General features: G+C 57.0%; 1 protein-coding gene across 2 annotated transcripts; it reads right to left on the minus strand.

Annotated features, from left to right (window-relative positions):
• Nucleotides 1-1,165: 1,165 nt before the first annotated feature.
• RNF19B (ring finger protein 19B) lies at nucleotides 1,166-10,292 on the minus strand (the record flags this gene model as incomplete). Of its 2 annotated transcripts, none has more annotated exons than XM_079545953.1 (9): nucleotides 1,166-1,652; nucleotides 1,850-1,981; nucleotides 2,596-2,803; nucleotides 3,134-3,274; nucleotides 3,382-3,496; nucleotides 3,824-3,986; nucleotides 4,376-4,517; nucleotides 6,232-6,437; nucleotides 9,697-10,292. In XM_079545953.1, the coding sequence occupies 9 exons, from the start codon at nucleotides 10,290-10,292 to the stop codon at nucleotides 1,166-1,168; spliced, it is 2,190 nt and encodes a 729-aa protein (XP_079402079.1). The 2 variants fall into 2 exon arrangements, with proteins under 2 accessions (XP_079402079.1, XP_079402078.1); XM_079545952.1 differs by having other exon boundaries at nucleotides 4,376-4,520.
• Nucleotides 10,293-19,847: the final 9,555 nt, after the last annotated feature.

Here is a 19,847-nt window from a genome sequence, read left to right on the forward strand (position 1 = left end):
TGCTCGCGGCCACCCCAGCACCCCCCAGCATGCAGACACTGCCACACCAGCCCCCTCCCCACAGCCAGAGTGTACGTGGGGCCATGGGCAGGGGCTGTGCTTTCGGTCTTTTAATACCTGCAAAATAAAGTGCGTGTCAGTGCAGTCAGCAGAGGGAAAAGGCTCTCCTGTAAGCTCTGAATCCAACCATCTTTGCAGCAGTACCAGGGCAGTAATGACAGACTCACGTCCTGGCCAGCAGCGAGCAGCATCTGGCGCTCAGTGCTGCTCCATGGCTGCGCTGTGTTGTGGGGTGGGACTGGGATGGGGACGGGTCCTGTGCCCCGCTCAGGGCTGGAGATGTTTCTGTGCTGTCCGGGATCAGCGAGCTCACACAGCCCAGCGCCAGTGGGAGAGGGCTGCAAGGAGACCTGGAAATGGAGAGCTTTGGGTGGACAAACCCTGCCCCCCACCCAGCAGGGGGGCACGGAGTGGGATGGCGACTCATAGAAATGCAGGTGGGAGCAGAGGAGTAGTGTGGGGTGAGGGCAGAACACTGCAGAGCAGAGCATGGGGCCGTGGTGGGAGCTCTGGTGATGAAGATGAGGAGACCGGTGATGGGGAAGATGAAGATCCTTTGGTTGCTGCTGGGATCATTGTGGTCCGGGAAGGAGAGGGGCTGGGCACTGCGGCTGCATAATGCAGGGACACCCTGGGGATGCACCATGCTGGAGGGGACAAGGCAGTGCAGGGCAGCCCAGCACGCAAACCACTGCCCCTCTTCCTCGAGGAGATGCTGCAGGCTGAGATGTGCCCCTTCCCTCTGGTCTGTGGCGGTGCTTACAGACCCCCAAAGGCACCATGGGGAGGATTGCGCCGTGCGTCTGCATGAAGGATGGGCTGGATGCGACGTGAAGGACAACCAGAGTCTTTATTCAAACAGTCCTTAGGACGGTTGCAGACGTACAGACACACATACATATTTACACTCGTACGCACCTCACAGAGCTTGAACCAATAAATTAAAACAAAAAGAGGGTGGGGGGCATGTTTTCCTTTATCGTTTTTTGTCACGTAAGAAACAGCAGCTCCCCAAGGCGAGGTGGGGGCTGCAAGGAGAAGCCACAGCCACAGCCCTGCCCCGGCAGATGCGATGACAGCAGCGCATTTTGGGCAGGAGGGCACCTCACACCCGGGCTTCGATGCACTCCAGCGTGAGCATCTCGTCCAGCCTGCGGCCCTCGGCATGGGCACAGTGGCTCAGGTGGGCACTTGGGCTCTCAGCACCTCTGGCGCTGGGGGTCTGCGGGCAGGGGGCCGCGCTGCGGGAGCGGGGGGAGCCGCAGTCGTCCGAGGTGAGGTCGGGCACGTCGTCAGACTGGCTGTCCGAGCTCTCCAGGTCGCTCCGTATGCTCTCAGGCTGTGCCAGGGTGATGTCCCAGGTTTTACTGGCAACGCAGTCCTTTTGCTCACAGCTTTGGTGTTTGCACGTCGGCTCCTGCTCACCGTCCTCCTCTTCCTCCTCCTCCTCTCCCTCCTCCTCCTCCTCTTCCTCATTCTCTGCCATTTGGGTGTGGACGTGCAGCGAATCCTCCGTGCTGCTGCCGCTGGCCAGCTGGTAGTGGCTCGGTTTGGCCTCGATGTCCACCTGGATCTCCATGTTATTGCACTCCCTGCACAAAGAAGCACCCCTGTGTGACTTGGCTGCAGCCTGGGGCACCCATGGGCGCCGCAGCGCAGCGCAGGAGGTTCGTGCTTCCACTCCTGTGCCGGCGCAGCACCAACGCAGCCAGCAGCCACCAGGGAGCAGCCTGCTGCACCCCACCACCCACCGCAGCGCAGACATTTCCAGGATGCCCACACCACACACCTGTCCTGCGGGTTGTAGGAGCTGATGATGGAACCGGCCATGGCCCGCGTGCTGGCGTTGTCGCTGATGGCCCCCAGGCTGACGGAGTCCTTGGGGAAAATCTCCTTCTGGACGTCTGCCTGCACCTCCAGCCTGCGGGAAGGGAGAGGGCTGCTCAGAAATGCCTCAGGTGGTCCTCAGGGGGCACCAAACGGTCCCTGTGTGCCACGGGGTGGATGAAGGATGTGGTTGCCCCATCCTGGAGGTGTTCAAGGCCAGGCTGGATGGAGACCTGCACAGCCGGAGCTGCTGTGGGCCACCCAGACCACGCAGGGGCTGGAGCAGGATGGTCGTTAAGGTCCCCTCCAACCCAAACCATTCTATGGTTCTATGGACAGCAAAAGCCTCAGTGATGGCCCAGCTTGGCATAGCAGTGTTCGACACCAATGGCTCCCCTTGTTTCTTTTAATTTTTGGCTCCATTTAGGTAAACTCATTTTGTTTTCCATGTCAAAGTTGAAACAGTGTTTGTATCCATGACTCATGCAATTCCTGAGAAGAACAGCTTTCCACAGAAGCAGCATGGAGCCGTGGCTCTGTCTTGGCTGCCGTTTCAACACGTCTCCAATTACCCAGCAGCCAAGCTGAGAAGGAAACCATGGTGTAAAACTGTAGTGCAACCTCCCGACTTGGAAAGCAGAGCCCTCCATGAAGCTGCTTGGCCAGCACAGCACTGGGAACCCCAACCCCTTCTCCTGCCCCATTCACCTGCTGTATTTCCCCTTGCCTCCTGAGAGCACGCCGCCGCTCAGCGTGCCGCCCGACAGCGCTGCAAAGCTGGCTGTCTCACTGTAGTTGCTCTGCATGACGCTGAGCCCATCCGTGGGGCTCCCACTGGTGCTCAGCACACTGGTCAGCCCCTCGATGCTGCTTTCACCAATGCTGGGGTTCTTCAGGGCTCGCCAGGCGTCGGCCACTGTGGGGAAGGGACAGCGGGGAGTCAGGGAAATTCTTCACTCAGAGGGCAATGAGGCACTGGCCCAGGGTGGGTGCCCCATCCCTGGAGGTGCCCAAGGCCACGGATGGGCCCTGGGCAGCCTGAGCTACGGGCAGCCAGCCCACAGCAGGGGTTGGGACTGGATGATATTTAAGGTTCCTTCCAAGCCACGCTATGATTCTATAATTCTATCTCCTCCTAGTTAAACTGAAGTAAGCTTATGTTCAGATCTGGGAGCTATGCAGGCCCCCCTCAGCTCAACACAACAGGCAGTGAGAGGGTCCTGCTTCGCCCTCCCCATCACACTACCTGTGATCGGCCCGTCGTCTTCATCAAACTCGATCTTCACACCCTTCCCATTGGCAGTGCTGACCCCGCAGCCCCCGCCGCGGCACAGCGAGATGGGCACAACGCCGTAGACGTAAGCCAGCATGATGGGCACCCCGATACCTGCAGAGTGAAGAGGAGCTGAAGGCCGAGCTCTGCTGGGCAGACTCTCTGGGTTGGGACTTCCAGCCCTGCTCACGCTGGAAGGGAACCACGCAGTGCCTGCTTACCAACACTGACAGCAGCGATGACCGGAGAGGCGATGACAGACAAGGTGACCCCTCCAGTAATGGCCAAATTCCTCTTGTGCTTGGAGGTTTTCTTCCCCTCATACCTGCTGTGGATCTGAGGGAAGGACAGGCACTGGGTGAGAACGCAGACACCGGGAGACACTATGAGCCCCCACCAAGGGGTGTGCCAAGAGGGCTCCTCCTCCCAGCTCAAGGTTTGGGCACAATGTGACATCCAAGGGGATTCAACCACCGGCCACCGCCTCCTCTCCCCATACAAAGCCCAGGAGATAAGACAGGGCTTAGAAAATGCAACCGAATTCGGGTTCTACGAAGAGACCCACCCTCCCCATGAGCCCAATTGCTGCTCAGATGCCTGGAGCACACAGAATGCCCCGAGCTTGGATCTCTCTGCTCCCACCGCGTGCTTTGCCACCTTTACCTTTCTCCCGACATAGACAGGGATGCCAATGACCATAGCAGGAATGGCAATGCCAGCAATGAGGGAAATGCCTACAGGAGCGCCGATCAGCGTGCCCAGCTGCCAGAGAATCTTCTTCTTACGACTCCATGGCTTTTTGCCCCAAAATGTACAGCCAGATGGGCTTAATGGAAGGAAGAAACGACATTAAAACTTGAGCAATCCCTGAGAAGCCCTAAGCCAAGTTCCACAGGAACAAACCCAGAGCTTAAGGAGTAGGTGAACAACACAAAAAAGGTTTCTCCCCCATTATGATTAATCTGGCCCTCGAGGTGATTATCACACCACCAGGACTGTGTTCAGTGACACGGCCTTTGAAGTCCCTTCCAACCTCAGCCATGCTGAATTTATAACCCAGCACGCCACAAAGCTCTCAAATGCCATCGTATCAGGAGGGGCAGAAGAGCCTCCACTCTACCGCAAGGTGGGAAGGAAGCCCAAAACTTTGGGTCAGAAAGAAGAGAGTTTTGCCAACGGATTCTTGGAGAGGCGCGAGGACGGGAAGCAAAGCACCTGAGGTAGTGCAGGTCGGAGATCTCCTTCATGCACAGCCAGCAGAACTCACAGCCGCACACCGCACACGTCATGTGGTTGCAGCTCCCGTCGTTCATCTTGATGATGTAGGCACTGCAGCGCGGGCACGGCTTGATGTCGTCTGCTGCGGGGGAAGAGGGCATGGGGTTGGAGGTGTGTGAGCACGGGGGGTTTCCTTGTTACGCCCGGAGCCTTTGCTTTGGATCACCTTTGCTAGCACAGAGGGTGGGGATGGTACAACCAGTTGGTTGTGCCCTTGGTTTTTCTTTACTCTGAGAAGGTAACAGCGATGAGACAGCACCCACCAAAGCGATTTGCTTGGATAGAAAGGTCTGGAAGCAACAGCCCTTGTAAAAGCTCTCTCTGGCCTTGATGGGATGTGTTTCAGGGCATGCTTCAGTGCTGGGAACAAGTCATTCCTGCTCTGTGCTAGCCAGGACAACAGGGTAGGTCAGAATCATTATTAAATTGCTTCACAAAGGTGATTCATGGGCCAGGAGCAGCAGAGCAACTGGGGCAGCAAGGCATGGAGGCCTCTGCCCTGCGTTTGGAAGCAGCCGTTGGGGCTGGGGCTGCAGAGCCGGGTGCTGTGGTGCCCTGACAGGGTGGGGGTCCTCCACCTCCCCCTTCATTCGGGCACCATCTGGTCAGGTTACGCAATGGCTGTCTGTGCTACAGTGCAGATTGGCAGCCTCCAACCCTCAGCAACACGAGATCCAGCTGCTGAGAGCCTGGCTCACACCTCATTAATCACTGCACCGAAATCAGAAGGAATGGGGTGGGAAAAACCAAAGAATCTCCTGTTCAGTGGCTCAATTCCTCCTGGCTGGGATCTCCTTTAGGAGGGTGAAAAAGCTCAGGAACTGCTTTGCATTCACTGCTTTGTACCTCAGCAACCACACTGTCCCTCATCAGGGCTCTACAACCACAGCACAGGGCTGAGCCACCTCTGGGCAGCCCCACTCTGAGCACAGGAACCGACACGATGTGCACTGCAGTGTGCTGTGTCTGGGGATAGGGAGGAATGGGGAGAAATGGCCTCAGTGCCCACTCCCAGAGTCACCACAGCTATTTTTAACAAGCTCTGTGGACACAGCAGCCCCCACCAGGCAGTGCTGGAGGCTGTGGGTTGGCACGTTTTCTGTGCTTGACATTATGAACACCTCATGGGAGCCTCCCCAAACATGGACAGGCATTAATACTACATTTTCTGCAAACTGGAACTCGCAGCTGTAAGAAGCACCTATTTGTTCAACATCTAGCTCAGTAAGAAGCATTCAAGATCAAAGCAGCCACAAGCATTGCTGGGGCGGATGAGGAGAGCTGAGGAGGAAGGACCCGAGCACGTCACCTCTCCTGTCCCATTTTGCATCCTGATTTCTATAGCAGCCCACCAGATTTGTTCTGGGCAACGCCTCCCAGCTGCACAGCTGGAGACCCTCAGCTGTGCCCCTGAAGTGGAAATGCTGAGTCACGGCCTGAGGCAGTGATGGAGCACCTGGTGGGAAGGCAGGGCCAACCCAGGGCAGCTCAGGTACATGCAGTGCTGCTGAGCGATGAAGGGCCCAGGATGCAGCCCTTCCCAGCCCTCCTTTAAGGGTTGGCAGTGGAGGTGATGAGGATCTCTTTGGAGATCTCTGCCTCCCTGAGGCCTGCTGAAGGCAAGCAGCTTCTTTCCTTTGTTTCTGTGGCTGCTGCATTTGAATGAAGTCCTCGCTTGCTGCAGCCCAGGACCTTGCTGCTCTGCTCTCTTTGCTGTGCTTTCCACCACATCCCAGCCCCAGCCCTACCCACACCTCGCAGCACACACCGACCCCAGCTCCATGAAGCCCTACCTGGCCCGGACTCCTGCCCGTAGCTGAGCCCTGACGTGTGCTTGGTACGCACGCGGAGCGTCTGGGCGCGCTGCTGCCGGGCCATGTCGCACGTCTGGTTGGGGTGCCATATCTGCTTGCAGTGGTAGCAGAACTCCGTCTGGCAGCCGTCCCGCTCACAGGTCAGCTTGGGGCAGCTGGCGCAGCCGTAGGCAATAACAGCATAGCTGGGGAGAAAGATGTGGAGAGTCAGAGAACAGCAGCAGTGCCCAGCACGGCCCTGCGGCCGTCGGTGCTGCCCGGGTGCCGCAGGGCTCTCACTGCAGGGTGCTGCACCACCCTGTGCTCTGACACGTTCCCGCTGTCCAGTCCTGTGCCTCGCACCGCAGGGCCTGAAATTAAGAGCTGCTAATTGGGTTACTTGGGGCAGCTTCCTTTATACAGACAGTTTGCAATATTGAGTTCTCTCCTTGATAAGCACTGGCAGCTCTCACTGTCGATTTCCCCTGATCGATGCTCACCCTGCCTGCCCTCTCTGCTGATCCAGGCTCTGATGCTCCCTTCTGCAGCTCAGCAGCTGTAGGACAGCCAGGTGTGAGGGTGGGTGCATGGCCGGAGGGGTTAGGAGGGCTGAAGTTGTGCCAGGCACAACGATCCTGCACAGGACTGCACAGACACTAATGATCCTGCTTCTGGATTAAGCCCAAACTGGTGTAAAACCAACAGAATGAGGGCAGGGAGCTGGAGCATCAGCCCCTCCTGACAGCACCGCAGCGTTCCTCAAGGAAGGGTGCACACAGAACACTGCACGGCGCTGACCTCCACCCCATGGGCTGAGGGCTTCCAGCACAGGGTGCCAACCATCCTCAGCGTTTTGGTCAGTGGTCAGAGAGAGAACAACTCCCATTTAGGGTTTTATATTTAGAGCTCGTACAGCTCAAGTTGTGTTGCCTCTTCTCGGAGGCTGCAGCGTGAGAACCGCCGAATGTGTCATACCACAATGATTCACATCCCGTGGGAGTTGGAGCAACTTCTTCATGCTGGGGTACGAAATAATTGCCAAAGAAACACTGCTGGGCAGAGCGTGGGGCTGGAGGCACGGCGGTGGGTTTGCATCAGCCCATCCTGGGGGAGGTGGGATGAGGGCGGTGCGGGGCGACAGCCCTGGGCCCTCCTGTGTGACTTGGGGAGAATCTCGCTGAGCATCCTCACTGTGCCACCACCACACAGCACTGCCTGTGAGCAGCCCACAATGCGTGCAGCAGCTTCATGCTCTGGGTTGACCCCTCGTAAGAGATTTAGGGTTTTTCTACATACTCCCATGAGAAATGAAATCCTCCTCGTTTACATTTCATTCCTGGAACTGAAACAACAAACAGCAAGAACGAGCCCACAAGCCTGAAACCTACACAGCTTTCTCTATGAGAGAAAGGAAGAATGGCTCCAAAGTCAAGGTCAGCGAGAAAGGAGCTCTCACGCAGGATGCGGCAGCCGACACATCCATCCCCACCTGACCTCCCTCCGTTAAATGGACACTTTTTGGCTCAGCCCAATGGAGGTGAAAGGGGAAACTGACACCGAGTGCCTTTCTGAGACCCCAGCAGCCAGGGCTGCCCAGACAGCCACGGCCACGCTCTGCTCCTGGGAAGCCTGAGCCCCGCCGCACGCTCAGCCCCATTCACATTGCTCAGCCCACACAGCGCAGCGGGCTTAAAGGTTCTGTTGTTCTCCACAGCCGGCTGATTGTAGCAGGGAGGGGTGAAAACGCTGCAAACACAGAAAATTATGTGTATTGTGAGTGACGGTGCATCCACTGCCCAGCGTTCCCATGGCAACACGCGCTGTGTTGTGTCGGCACTCCTCCTCCTGCACAGCACAGCTCTTCCGTTTACGAAAGACTGCAGTAGGTGTGCAGCACAGGATGCTGCGCCGCGCACCAGGCTGGCAGCTTCCACCGTCCCACAGTGCAGCTCCCAGCAGCAGCGTCCTGCCCAGCAGCGCTGTGTGCCACGTTCCTGCTGGGCATGGTGCAGTGCCACCACTATGGAGGGAAAGCCCACAGTAAATAATTCATAGCCCACTCTACATAAGCACAAGGGAAGGCGCTGGGTGGGGAGAATGGATCGAGTGATTAACTCCTCCTGCTGCCGGAGGGCTGATTCCAGCAGCCTTTGTTTGAGTGCAGAGAGCCCACGTCCAAAGCGGTTTGGAGGAGGATGCCCAGCACTGCTCCCCTCACTAAGGGGCTCGCGGGTCGAGCTGCGTGACACCCATCTGCCCCAACCCACAGCCAGGCTGCAGCTGGGCCCCTTCACAGAGCTGACAGCACCAGGTTTGCTCCAGCACTGAGAGGGGGGGCAGCCCCTGGTGCTCAGCCTGCACGGCCTGCCCTGCCCCGACATCACCAAACACCCGGAGCCTGGGTTTCCTGCAGATGCCAGCACAGCTGCTGGCTGCTCTCTGAAGAAACAGCCCTTGTGTAGTGCTGCTCAGAGGACCTGCAACGGGGGACCTGGGACAGGTTAACCGGTTTGCATGGGACAGCGAAGAAGACAACGCTGTGATTACATCTTCACAGCCCTCCCACCACGCTTTCCATCCCCCGCTGCCAGGTCAGACTTTCCTTTCATGTTCACACTGCCTGGAGCTGCACCTCTCACGGCGGCCTGGCTGAACTTTGCAGCACTTCTCTGAGTTCCCTGAACAAAGGCCTTTTCCGGGCAGCTTTGCCTTAAGCGTAAATAGAAACTCAGCAGAGTTCGTTCAAAGGAAAAGAGAAGAGAAAATGAAAGCAGTGCACTGATAAGTGCAGTCACCCAGGCTGGGCGGGCTGACTTCTGGACAGACAGATATTTTCTCACTTGGGCAACGGATAATGAGTCAACATCACTGCTCTGTGCCATGCAGGCATCCTTGCTGGGAAATAGGGACCGTTTACAGCTCCTCCCTCCCCAGGAAGGTGCAGCATGCCCCTGTGCACACGCTGCTGCAATACACGCGGAGGGGAAATTCTGTGCTTCCCATTTGTGCAGAAAAAGCAAGCTTTCTTTTAGATGAAGGAAATGATAGCTCAACTAAAGCCCCTTCCAAGTTCCACTACGAGGTCCCCCCTAGTCTGCATTTCCACAGTTCTCAAGGCCAGATCCTGGTGTGATATATTGGTACCCCAGGCCTATCAGCTCCCCTGCACGGGCCGCTGCCTGCCATGCAAAGAGAGCCTGCAATGTGGGCTTTCCACAGCAATCTACATGAACAGAAACGTGCATTAGTGACAGCACAGCACGGGGCCAGAGCTGCCTGGGGAGCCGGCACCCAACCGGGGCAGCAGGTCCCATTGCTGCAGGCTGTGCCGGGCCTCGGGTTGGGAAGGGACGGGGGACCCCTCCCCGAGCTGTCGCAGCAGCAGCCCCTATAGGAACAGGGGACCCGTCCCGAGCCGTCCCAGAAGCGGTCCCCCACGGGGCCGCGTCCCCTCCCCGCACTCACCCGCAGTCGGGCGCCGGGCACCAGCGGCAGTCGGGGTCCGCAGCGAGGCAGCGGCGCAGCATGAACTCCTCGTATTTGGCCACGAGGTGCGGGGAGTCGCGGAGCAGCCGGCGGATGTCGGCGGGGTTGAGGCGCTCGCTGCACTCGGGGCAGCAGATGTTGACGCGGGACTCGGTGATCTCGATCCGCAGGTACTGCCGCAGGCAGGCCCCGCACGAGCGGTGCGGACACGACAGCAGGCGCGGCGCGTTCTCGGCCGGCTGCCGCACCAGGCACAGCGGGCACTCCAGCTCCTCTTCGCCGCTCCCCTCCGCCGCCGCCGCCGCCGCCGCCGCCGCCGGAGCCTCCTCGGGGGGCGGCGGCGGAGGGGGCGGCGGAGGGGGCGGTGGGGCCGGGGGAGCGGCGGGAGGCGGCGGCGGGGCGGCGGGCGGCGGATCGGCTTTAGCACGGCGGCGGCCGCCAGCGGCGGAGGCGGCGGCGGCGGAGAAGACGCTCTGGAAGGAGAGGCGGCGGCGGCGGCCGGGCTTCGGGCACTTGGCGGCGGCCGAGTGGATGGAGGAGGAGCGCGGCGATTCGGAGTCCCGCTCGGAGCCCATGGCGACGGGGCGGCGGTTGCCAGGCGACGGTATCGACGAGCCGCGGGCGATCCGGGAGCGCCGGGCGCCGGACACCGCGTCCCGATGGGCGCTGCAACGACAGCGGCACCGGAGCCGTGAGCGCGCCGCGCCCCGCCCCGCCAGGCCCCGCCCCGCCCACCGAGCCGCACCCCCACCCCCGTGGTTCGCCCCGCCCCCCACCCGCCCTGCCAATCACGAGGCGAAGCCGCCGCCGCCATTTTAGTTGCGGGCAGCGCCCTGAGGGGCGCAAGGAGCGCGGGCTGGAGGTGCGGGGCGGCGGCGCGGCGGCGGCTGCGTGTGTGCTGCTGCCGCCGGCGGTTCTGGAGCCCCGCCGTTACCGGCACCGGTCCGGTGCTCTTCCTGCGACATCGGTGGAGCTCTGGGGCCCGGCTGGAGCTTCCGTGACCTCGGGCTGCCTGGGCGGGCGGTGAGGCCGAGCTGCGGTGCCGAGGGTCCGGACGAAGGATCGCAGCCCGCAGAGCCGCTCCGCGCCTCCCGCCGCCCGGGCTCTGCGTTCCCCCCCGCGGGGCTGCAACCCACTCTGCCCGCGCGGCTCAGCTTCCCGTCCCCTCGCGGGGCTCCTGTGAGCCCGCAGAGACCAACGAACAGCCCCGCTGGGCGCTGCCTGTGGTTGCGGTGGGAGGTGAAGCACGGAGGTCTGCAGCGTGTGTTGAACCGGCGCAGAACGGCCGCTTTCCCTGCAGGCTGCCTGCTTCGCACCGGGCGCTCTGCAGTCGTTCTGTGACGAGGCGAGCGCGGCTTCAGCGCTCTCTGGGATGTCCGCCGCTTCTCTCAGCAAAGTCCGTTTGCGCGCAGTTATCACGGTTTGCGCTCCCTCCCTGCCTTTCATTGCTCCTGGCGGCAGAACGAGGCTGAGCGAGCCCAGCCCGCGCTGCTGGAGGCACCTGGGTGCTGTGCTGTGCTGCAGGCTCAGAGCCTGAGCCTTTCTGTGCAGCAGAGATAACAGTGGCGCTTCTATGCTTGAAAGAAGGATGAATGTAGGCACAGAGGGAGTAAATCACCTGCATGAGCGCACACGTGAAGCTTCCTTCCCTCCTACTACTCCGTCAGCTCTCCTCTTTCTTTCTGTGATGTTTTTGTTAATTCTGTGCCTGCCATACCCCCTCCCTTGTAGTTCTGCCTGCTGCATCCAAGTCATTCCCCAGAGCCTGTCTGTCAGCTCTCCCTCACCTCTGCTACGCTCTGCTGTTCCAGCCGCAATGCATGTGCCTTTGGCCCAGCTGCAAGCTTTGGACCGTGCTTGGGATTGGCCTCAGTGTTAAACTCTGCTAAATGGGGATTGAGAACCCTGTTACTAGCAAGCTAATTCAGCAAGAGAGCAAAGCAGCTCTCCAAAAGAGGCCAGTGACATCATAGGGAGGCCTGGAAGCGCTTTGCCCCGAAGCAATGTGAGTTACTGAGCTCCATCCCTGCTGTGCTGCCAACTCCTGTTACCACCTTGTGTGGAGGAATGGCGATGCTGGGATGCTTCTGATGCAGAGCCCTGATGTGTGAAAGGATCCTCTCCCCTTTCACTGGTGGGAAAGGAAGGCTGGAAAAGGAGAGAAGAGGTGTTACATCAGTGTAAATCCAGATGATGTTGAAATCAGCTGTTCCTAGCTGAGATGGGTTGGGTATGAGACGCTTCCAAATGGCTGTCGCTACCCGTCTGCAGCTGAGATTGTCTTGGTCTGATGATTTCACTTGAAAAATCACATTGCTGACCAAAATAGAGAAACCTGGGCAGGGCCTGAGTGTGGGACGGGGCTCCCAGACAGCACCGACAGCTCAGCCCTGCGTCCGCTGCAGCACAAGAGCAGACTGTAACTAATTATGGGAAGGTTTCATCTCTAAAGCTCATGTGAGGCAGGCCTGAATTACCACTAATGCAGCCACAGAGAGCAAAACCATCTGGAGTCCCTGGGAAAGGCATCAGCTCGTGATGTGCTGACAGGGCAGAAATTATTCCTCACTCCCTCATATGAAGTATTGTGATACAAGTGGGGCTGGGAGGTGGAGGGGGAGATCAGAGGGGCTCGTGCTGACTTTAGCATCGTCCTCTGCCTCCCCTGCTCCTGTGCTGTGCAGATCTTTTGCCAGTCCTCACACCGCTGAGAGGATTCAGTGCTTTTAGCATTCTGGTGGATGTGGGCTTCTAACTGCCACGGTCTGGATGGACCAGCTGCCTGAAAACAAGTTCTGTGTGGCTGAGATGCTCCAGCGTGGAGTTTCCATAGCCCTGGCCAGGAGCGCGTTCCTCAGGAGGGAGCAGTTTGAAGCCGGTGGTTTGTTTTGATTCAAATTGAGATTTAAATCAAAACACGGCGTGCGGGGCTGGGACAGAGAGCACACGGAAGGAGGCTGCTGGGAGAGGAAATGATGGGGACGGCACTGATGGGAACGGCATCGGCTGGGAGGGAGGTGAGGTTAGCTGTGACCTGGGGCTGTGGGGAAGCTGGCACAAGCCTGACTGTTTAACTCAGGGACATTTTCAAATATGAACAAACAAACAAAACAAAACAAAAAAAAAGAGAATTCAAACGCTTCAGAGAACGAAACTCAGCCCCGATAGGCAAATTTGCTCTTGCTTACGCTGGCAGAAAGCTGGAATGCTGCTGCTTCAGTCAGAGCAGAGGAGCCTCAGCAGAGCAGAGGATTTGTCACGGGCAGCTTTTACAGCTGCCTGAAATGCTGGATCTCCCAGGGAGGCTCCCAGCAGCAGCACAGGGAATGCTGCCTCTCAGCACCGGTTGCTGCCAATGGGCGCTGCTCTGCCCGGCTGGGGCGACGGGAGCTGATGTGCGTGGAGCCCAGCTCAGGGGCACAGGGCTGCCTTCCAGGAACTGCCTCGGCTGCCCGCACCCTGAAAGTCCCTACGAAGGAAAGTGGCTGCTCTGACACAGGCTTCGGGGAGGAAGAACCGTGGTGATGTAATGAAAACTCCCCTCTGTAATTCAGAGAGTGAAAGCAGAGGCTGGCTGCCGAGAAGGGCTTGTGAAACTGCTCTCAGACTGGGAGTATTTGCATGGAGGGCAGGGCTGTGCTGTGGCTGGGAATGTTGCTGCAGTGGGGCCCTGGCAGACGAGCACCAGCTTTGGTTTGCTGCTGAGGAAACAGAAACTCCCACTTCTACCGCGTCCCCTTCGCCTGCCCCCTCCCCCCTTTCCTGGTTACTCAGATATCTGGGGAATATCCTCCTCCTGTCACTGGTCTGCAGGACAGACAGAGTTCAATCTGCCCGAAGCTTCCTGGTTGTTTTGGCACTGATTGCGAGTCCCTCCCTCAAACGTCCCTGGAAGTACACAGGTTCTTCTCAGGGTTTCTCCCTCTTTCCCCAAATGAACATGCAGTTATTCATGGGTCACCGGCTGTGCTTCAGAGCAGATGGAGTTCAGAGGAAATCCAGCTCATGTTGCTGCCTTCCGAAATGGCCACATCTGGGGTGAAATGGGACAGGAGGGGAGTGGCTTTACACCAGGAGCTCAAACTGCGGAGTTCTTCCTTGTTGCTGAGCAGGAACACTCTGGAATGACTCAGCTCTGGTTTCTGGGCAGGCTGAGACCTTTGGCCCTGCTTTGGTGTCACAGCCAGGGCTCCTGAAGGGTTCTAGGTGCAATGAGGTGCACCATGCAAACAACCCTGAGAGGCTCAGCGTCAAGAAAGAGGTGTGAGGGAGTCGGACCATGCAGCACAAGCGGAGTTTTAAGCTCAGTGTTGACCCTATCTTGGCTCCTTGCCCCATTGCTCAGGAGCGTGTGGGCCTCTGGCGTTCCTCCAAGCGTCCCAGCAGAGCAGGATTGGCAGCTGTGGGCTGCGAGAGGTTCTCACCCTGAGAGCTCTGAGATGAGCAGCGAGGGATCCTTTGTATACGTGAGGCAGCAGCTGCGTATCCAAGAGCTGAAGTTCACTGGGGTCATTTTCTATGCAGCCCTGGGGAGCCGCTGGTTTGTAATGACAGTGCACTCTGATCATTTCTCAGATGGAGATGCCATTAGCAGACGTTTATTTCTCTCCAGGGAAGACAACAGTGGCTGGGGAGGGCTCTCCCCAGTGTGCCAACTCTCTGGACTGATCTCGTTAGTTCGTGTCCTGTTTGCCTCCTGCGGTCCCATGAGACGTGTTCAGGGAACAAAGAGATGATTCTGCTTGATTCCCTTTTTCTCTGCAGGACTGACAGGGACTGGCATTCTTTTAAATGAAGAGCAAAAGACAGGAGAAGGGAGCCTTGGGCTCAGGAATTCAAGGCTCTTTCCATCGGATTCTGGTTTGCTCTGTGGTTGCATCCCCTCTCCCCTCCATCTCCTCATCCCACTCTGCTCTCCCGTAACACCCACACGTACTGCAGACAATCTTCCACTCCCTGCTGTGACTTTCCATGGAAGATGCTGTCATGTGAAATCCCGGGAGGGAGTTGCCACATGGAGCACTGTGAAAGCATCGCACATCTCCTGCAGAGCAGGCTTGCAGATGGAGGAATGCTGTGCTCCCCCTCCTCGAAATCCTGAACACTTATGAGGAGGGGTGGGGGTTGCGGGGAATCATCTTGTAAGCTTGGGAGCCACCTACGCACATGGCAAGGCTTGTCAGCAGCTGACAAAAGAGGTGGGAGGTGGGGAGATCTGAGGGGGAACAACTTGGGGGTTCAGTGCCCATGTGGCTCAGCATCCTGTCTCCCCAGGTCTCAGCCAGATGGGCCATGGGCCTGGCCCTGCTGCGGATACACGCGTGCCAAAAGGAGACCCCGAGCAAGGACGTAGAGATAAATGCTGTCTGCTTCAGTGATGACGTAAAGGTAGGGAGCATTAAGCAAGTGCTTATAATAGTAATCTGATACGCTTTTCACCTCCACAGAAGCATTTCCTTTTGTTATAAAAGCACAGGCTGTTCTGATTTGCTTATGTATCGGCTGTCCTGCACACTCTCTGTACAGCTTTGGTGATAAAAGTGACAACGATCGCTGCTCTCAATTCACTCTTCCTGGTGACCAGCCGTCCCTAATGACACAGGATTTATATCTGAGAAGGTTTAGCCAGCAGGGTGCTACCATCAGGAGTGCTGGTTTGATCCCTACAATACAAAGAGGCAGCCAGACTGCCTCCTCACCCGAGCTGTTAAGCAGACAATTACGTGTTTGGTGTTGGCATAAACACAGGCAAATTAGTCACTGGAGAAAACCCCCAGTGCCTGTGACAGCTAGCTGTGGTTAAGAGACAGTGGGGGTGACAAACACCTCTGGCAGCCACCTGTCTGTGACACTCGGGGAGAGCAAGAGACACAGCGAGGCTGGAGCCCAGCGCTGCCTCAGGAGCCTCTCCTTGTGATGACAGCGATGTTTTGGAGAGCTCAGCATCCTGCAGGGTTTGAACAAACCTGGCCACAGCAGGGATAGCAAAGATCGAGGTGAAACCTTCAGGAGGAACATTTGTGGGGAAGTGGGGAAGGGTTCGTTTTGCCCTCAGACAGCAGATGCAGAGAAGTGACATGCTGGCACAGAGCTTGTCTTCTGCAATGAGTGCAGAGTGAGGCACTGGCCTGATTTCCAGGAAAGGAGAACAGTGTGTCACATAGAAAGCATTGAAAAGACCTGAAGCTTCTGCCTCAGCTTTCTGTCTCACTCCTGCAGACACATGGCTGCTCGGGAGTTCAAAAGGCTGAACTGGAGACTGTCCCCTACGTGGCACAGGGCAGGAAGCTGTGGCTTCTCTCCTGCAGAGCGGTTGTTGGTGCACAGAGGTGGTGTCCCTGTCTCTGCTGGGGATGCCTGCATGGCTCAGCATCTTTTTACAGAGCTGACCTTCGCAGTAGTAGTGTGGGAGCTGGAGCTGGATAGAAGAGCTTGGTGTGAGGCAGTAGCGTTGGTGCCCCAGAAGAGATGCTATGCTGGCCGTCCTTCGGCAGCATCTTAAAACCTCACAGCATCTCTGACATCCTTTCCAGCTTGTGCACCTTGCAGACAGGTAGGGTTGGGCACACTGTGTTTCCTCCACCCAACCCACCCACTTCCTATCTTCTGCAGGCATGACAGCTAGTGAGTTAATCCTGCAGGCCATAAACTAAGCTGTATTAGCAGACACCATCTGTCCTTTTTCATTTGCTGATGCACGACCTATTTTGCTGTGTAGTGGAGCAGGCGCTGCAGTTTCAGGGCTTGCATATTACAGCGTCCATGCTGCCTGGGTATAATCCAGAGCTTTCAGTGACCTGCTAATGGGAGAAGGCCCAGCGAATTGAGTGCCAGGGACCTGCTGTCATGGGCAGGTGGTGACTGGGGTTTGTCTCTGGGGCTGCTTGGCTTCAAAGGAGTTTTAGCCCTGATGCCACAAAGCACCAGATGACATCTGGGAAGAGAAAAGTTTGTGGGTGACTTCTGATGACAAGAACACAACTCCTGTCAGCAAAAGCAGTCCTTATGTGGAGCCCCTTCAGCAACGCTGTGTCTCACTGCTCTGTCTCAGAGGCAACGCTCCCAAAGCATTCACCACCTCCAGAAGTGTCACCGTAGAGCTTTCAAACTGAAGTCAGATTCGGGGGAACAGGCCCCTTGCTGTACTCCATACACCAGGCCGTGCCACGCTGGGCTTGGGTAATTCCTTTGCTTTATGGAAGCTGAGCAGTGGCAATCACAACAGGATGAGGAAAGACAGGAAGAGAATTCTTCCCTGGTTTCTCTGTGGAGATCTTATCACATCTTGGAGCAGTCTGATGACCCTTGTCTGGGTGCAGAAGTACAGATGCTATTAAAGGTTACAAAACCACCAGGATATTTCCAAGCCAGTTATTGTACTTAACTCAAGAATTCTCAAAGCAGTTCCAAAGGTTAGCATCTGACTTAATGAAGCCGCATTTCCTTCTGAATTTACCAACTTTTCATTTAAGTCAACACCAGTGGCAGAAATTTTCCCCGAGATGTGAAATGAAGAGTGAGGAAATTTTGTCTCTGTGCTGCTGGGAGTCAAGAAGGGAACTGAGCACAGTGGGGTTTGGTGCTGACATGTATTTGCTACCCAGCCGCTTGCTGTCGCATAGCGGGGTCCCAGAAGCAGGCTGGGAGTTTTCAGCTTCCTGCCTCACCCAGCAGAAGTGGAAGACGGAGGGAAGGAGTTACTCAGCCTGACCTTGGCACTAGCAGACAATTGCTTTCTGAATTAGCTCAGCTGCACCATTTGGGATTTCCCAGAAACGCTCAGCTTGCTGGGCAGGGCGGCCCTTTGTGAATCTGGCCAAGCTTTGGATCCCCACAGCTCCCAGCAGCAGTGACTCCTGCTGTCTCCTTCCTGTCTTCCCTGAGCTCTGTACCACAGGCAATTGCGTGGGCTCTGGGTCTGATGTGACAAGAAATAACGACTGCCTTGTGAGATGCCATGACGGCGTCCCTCTGCTCTGCCGCTAGGTGTGATCTTCCTCGTGTGCTGTTGGGATGGTAGCTGCTGTCAGGAACACTTTCCTTGCAGTCTGACAGCTTGCAGAGTAAATCCCTCCAGCAAGACAGATCCCAGGGCTTCTTATTTCTTTCCCAGCATTTTGGGAGGATAATTGGCTCAAGAATTTTCTAGATCTGGGGCAAAAAAATAAACATCCCCCCCCCCCCTTCACAGGCCAGAGCCATGGGCCTCTCATGTGCTGTGTGAGGAAAGGGAGCTAGGAAGGGCAGTGCTTCACCAGGACTAGAATGTACCCAGATCTGTGACAGCAGGAGGGAAGAGGAAGAAGCAGCCCGTGCGGTCAGCCCTGGAAGGGGCAGTTCCTGCTGAGAACTGGCTGGGGAATGTTCCCATTTTCATAACCAGCAACAGCTGTGAAAAGGGGAAAGGAGTGATTCTGGTCCCTCCAGCAGCCAGGATGGGGAGAGCAGCGTGGTGCTGCCAGATTTCTGGCGCAGCAGCAAGGAAAATGTGTGTCATTTTCCAGAGGGCTGAGCCAACACTGACCAGGTGGGAAATGTATGAGCTTCTGGCTGAAAACTGGCTCAGTCAAAGTTCTCTTGTCTCAGATGTGATCGTCTCTCAGCCTGATACTTGGCTGCCAAGCCCCTGCCCTTGGCCTGGCTCAGACTGGAGCTGCTCTTCCAACAGTCCTGTGTAGCATCCTCTGCTGTGGCCCTGGAGCAGAACAAGATGAGCAGAGAAGAGGGAAGCTGCAGCAGTGTAGAGTAAATGCTGAATCACGGCCTGAGGCAGTGATGGAGCACCTGGTGGGAAGGCAGGGCCAACCCAGGGAACTGTTGGCGATAACAGCCCTATTTTCATGAACCAGAGGCATTCTGGCTTTACACAGCCTCCCTTTGCATTTCCCTGCCCCCTGCAGTCAGGCATATTTGGGGAAAAGCCTCTCAGGGCAGTGCTGACTCCTGGGCTTCCTGCTGGGACGCGCAGCTCGGCCGCAGCAGCGTACAGGGTTCACGTAGCTCTGCTTTCTGCCCCAGCTGTTCTGACCTGCTTCCCCTGGCTTCACAACCAGCACCCAGGGGTGCTGCCCAGTCCCAACATGCAGGATCAGTGCTCTCAGCATAGGATGAGCACCAAAACTGCAGCTGGTGAACCTGGCAGTGGACGGGGAGCAGAACCCTGTCTCTGGGCTGTGGACCAGGAACGCCTCTTTCCCACCTGAGCAGCCAAGGCTTTGAGCCCTGCCAAAGCCCAGTGTTTGCTCCTGCATTTGGCGTGCGAGAGATGGCAACAAAGGCATACGTGAGGCAGAAAGAGGATTCCTGTGAAGAGGGGAAGCGGGTTTCTCTTGAGTCTCTTTGTGATCTTGTTTGGTTTGGAAATACTGGAAGCGAGAAGAGATGCTGGCAGTACGCAGTGAGGGTGTTTCTGTTGTCCCAGGGGCAGAACTAACGGAGATCTCCTTCAGTCAGAGGAGCCCAGAACTGCTGTCCAGCCATTCACCACCTGGGACGGAGCCAGTGGAAATCCAGCTCCAGGGAGCCGATGCCTTTTGAGTGTTTGCGAGGAAGTGCTGCTCACAGTCGTGGTGCCTTGCTATGGGCACCTTGTCTTGCAGCCCTGGTCTTGCCCTGCACTGGGCCTGCTGTATGACAGGAAGCTTTTCTTCTCTTGGTAGCAGCCCAGCCAAGTTCTGGAGCCTGTGGGCTGGGATTTATGTCAGCAGTGTGCTTGGCCACATGAATCCCATCGACTCCATCCTCATCACCTTCTTTGAAGAAGCAAGCAGAGAGAATGAGCTCTTGGAGCAGAACCAAGAGGGGCTGAGGCTGACAGGAGTCAGATGACTTCGGCAGCTCCTCCGTGTGCTTCCAGCCTTTCCCAGATAGTTTCAGAAAGAAAAAGAAAAGATGCTGGCAGTAGCTAAAAAAGGAGCGAAGTCCTATGTAAGTAAGTTGGGTAAGAGTGCGCCTAAATTTTCCCCCAGAGATGACAGTGAAGGCCAGGTTTAGTTAGAAATGCTGGTTTAGCTAAAGGGATAATATTTTCATTAAGGAACAGGGAACTATTGATTACTCAAGTAACCTCAGCTATTAAACAAATGGGAGCCTCAGCAGAGGGAAATTCCAGCCTAGGTTTGGGGAGATGA

This window comes from Tetrao urogallus, assembly GCF_951394365.1.
Source record: "Tetrao urogallus genome assembly, chromosome: 23".
Classification (NCBI taxonomy): Eukaryota; Metazoa; Chordata; class Aves; order Galliformes; family Phasianidae; genus Tetrao; species Tetrao urogallus.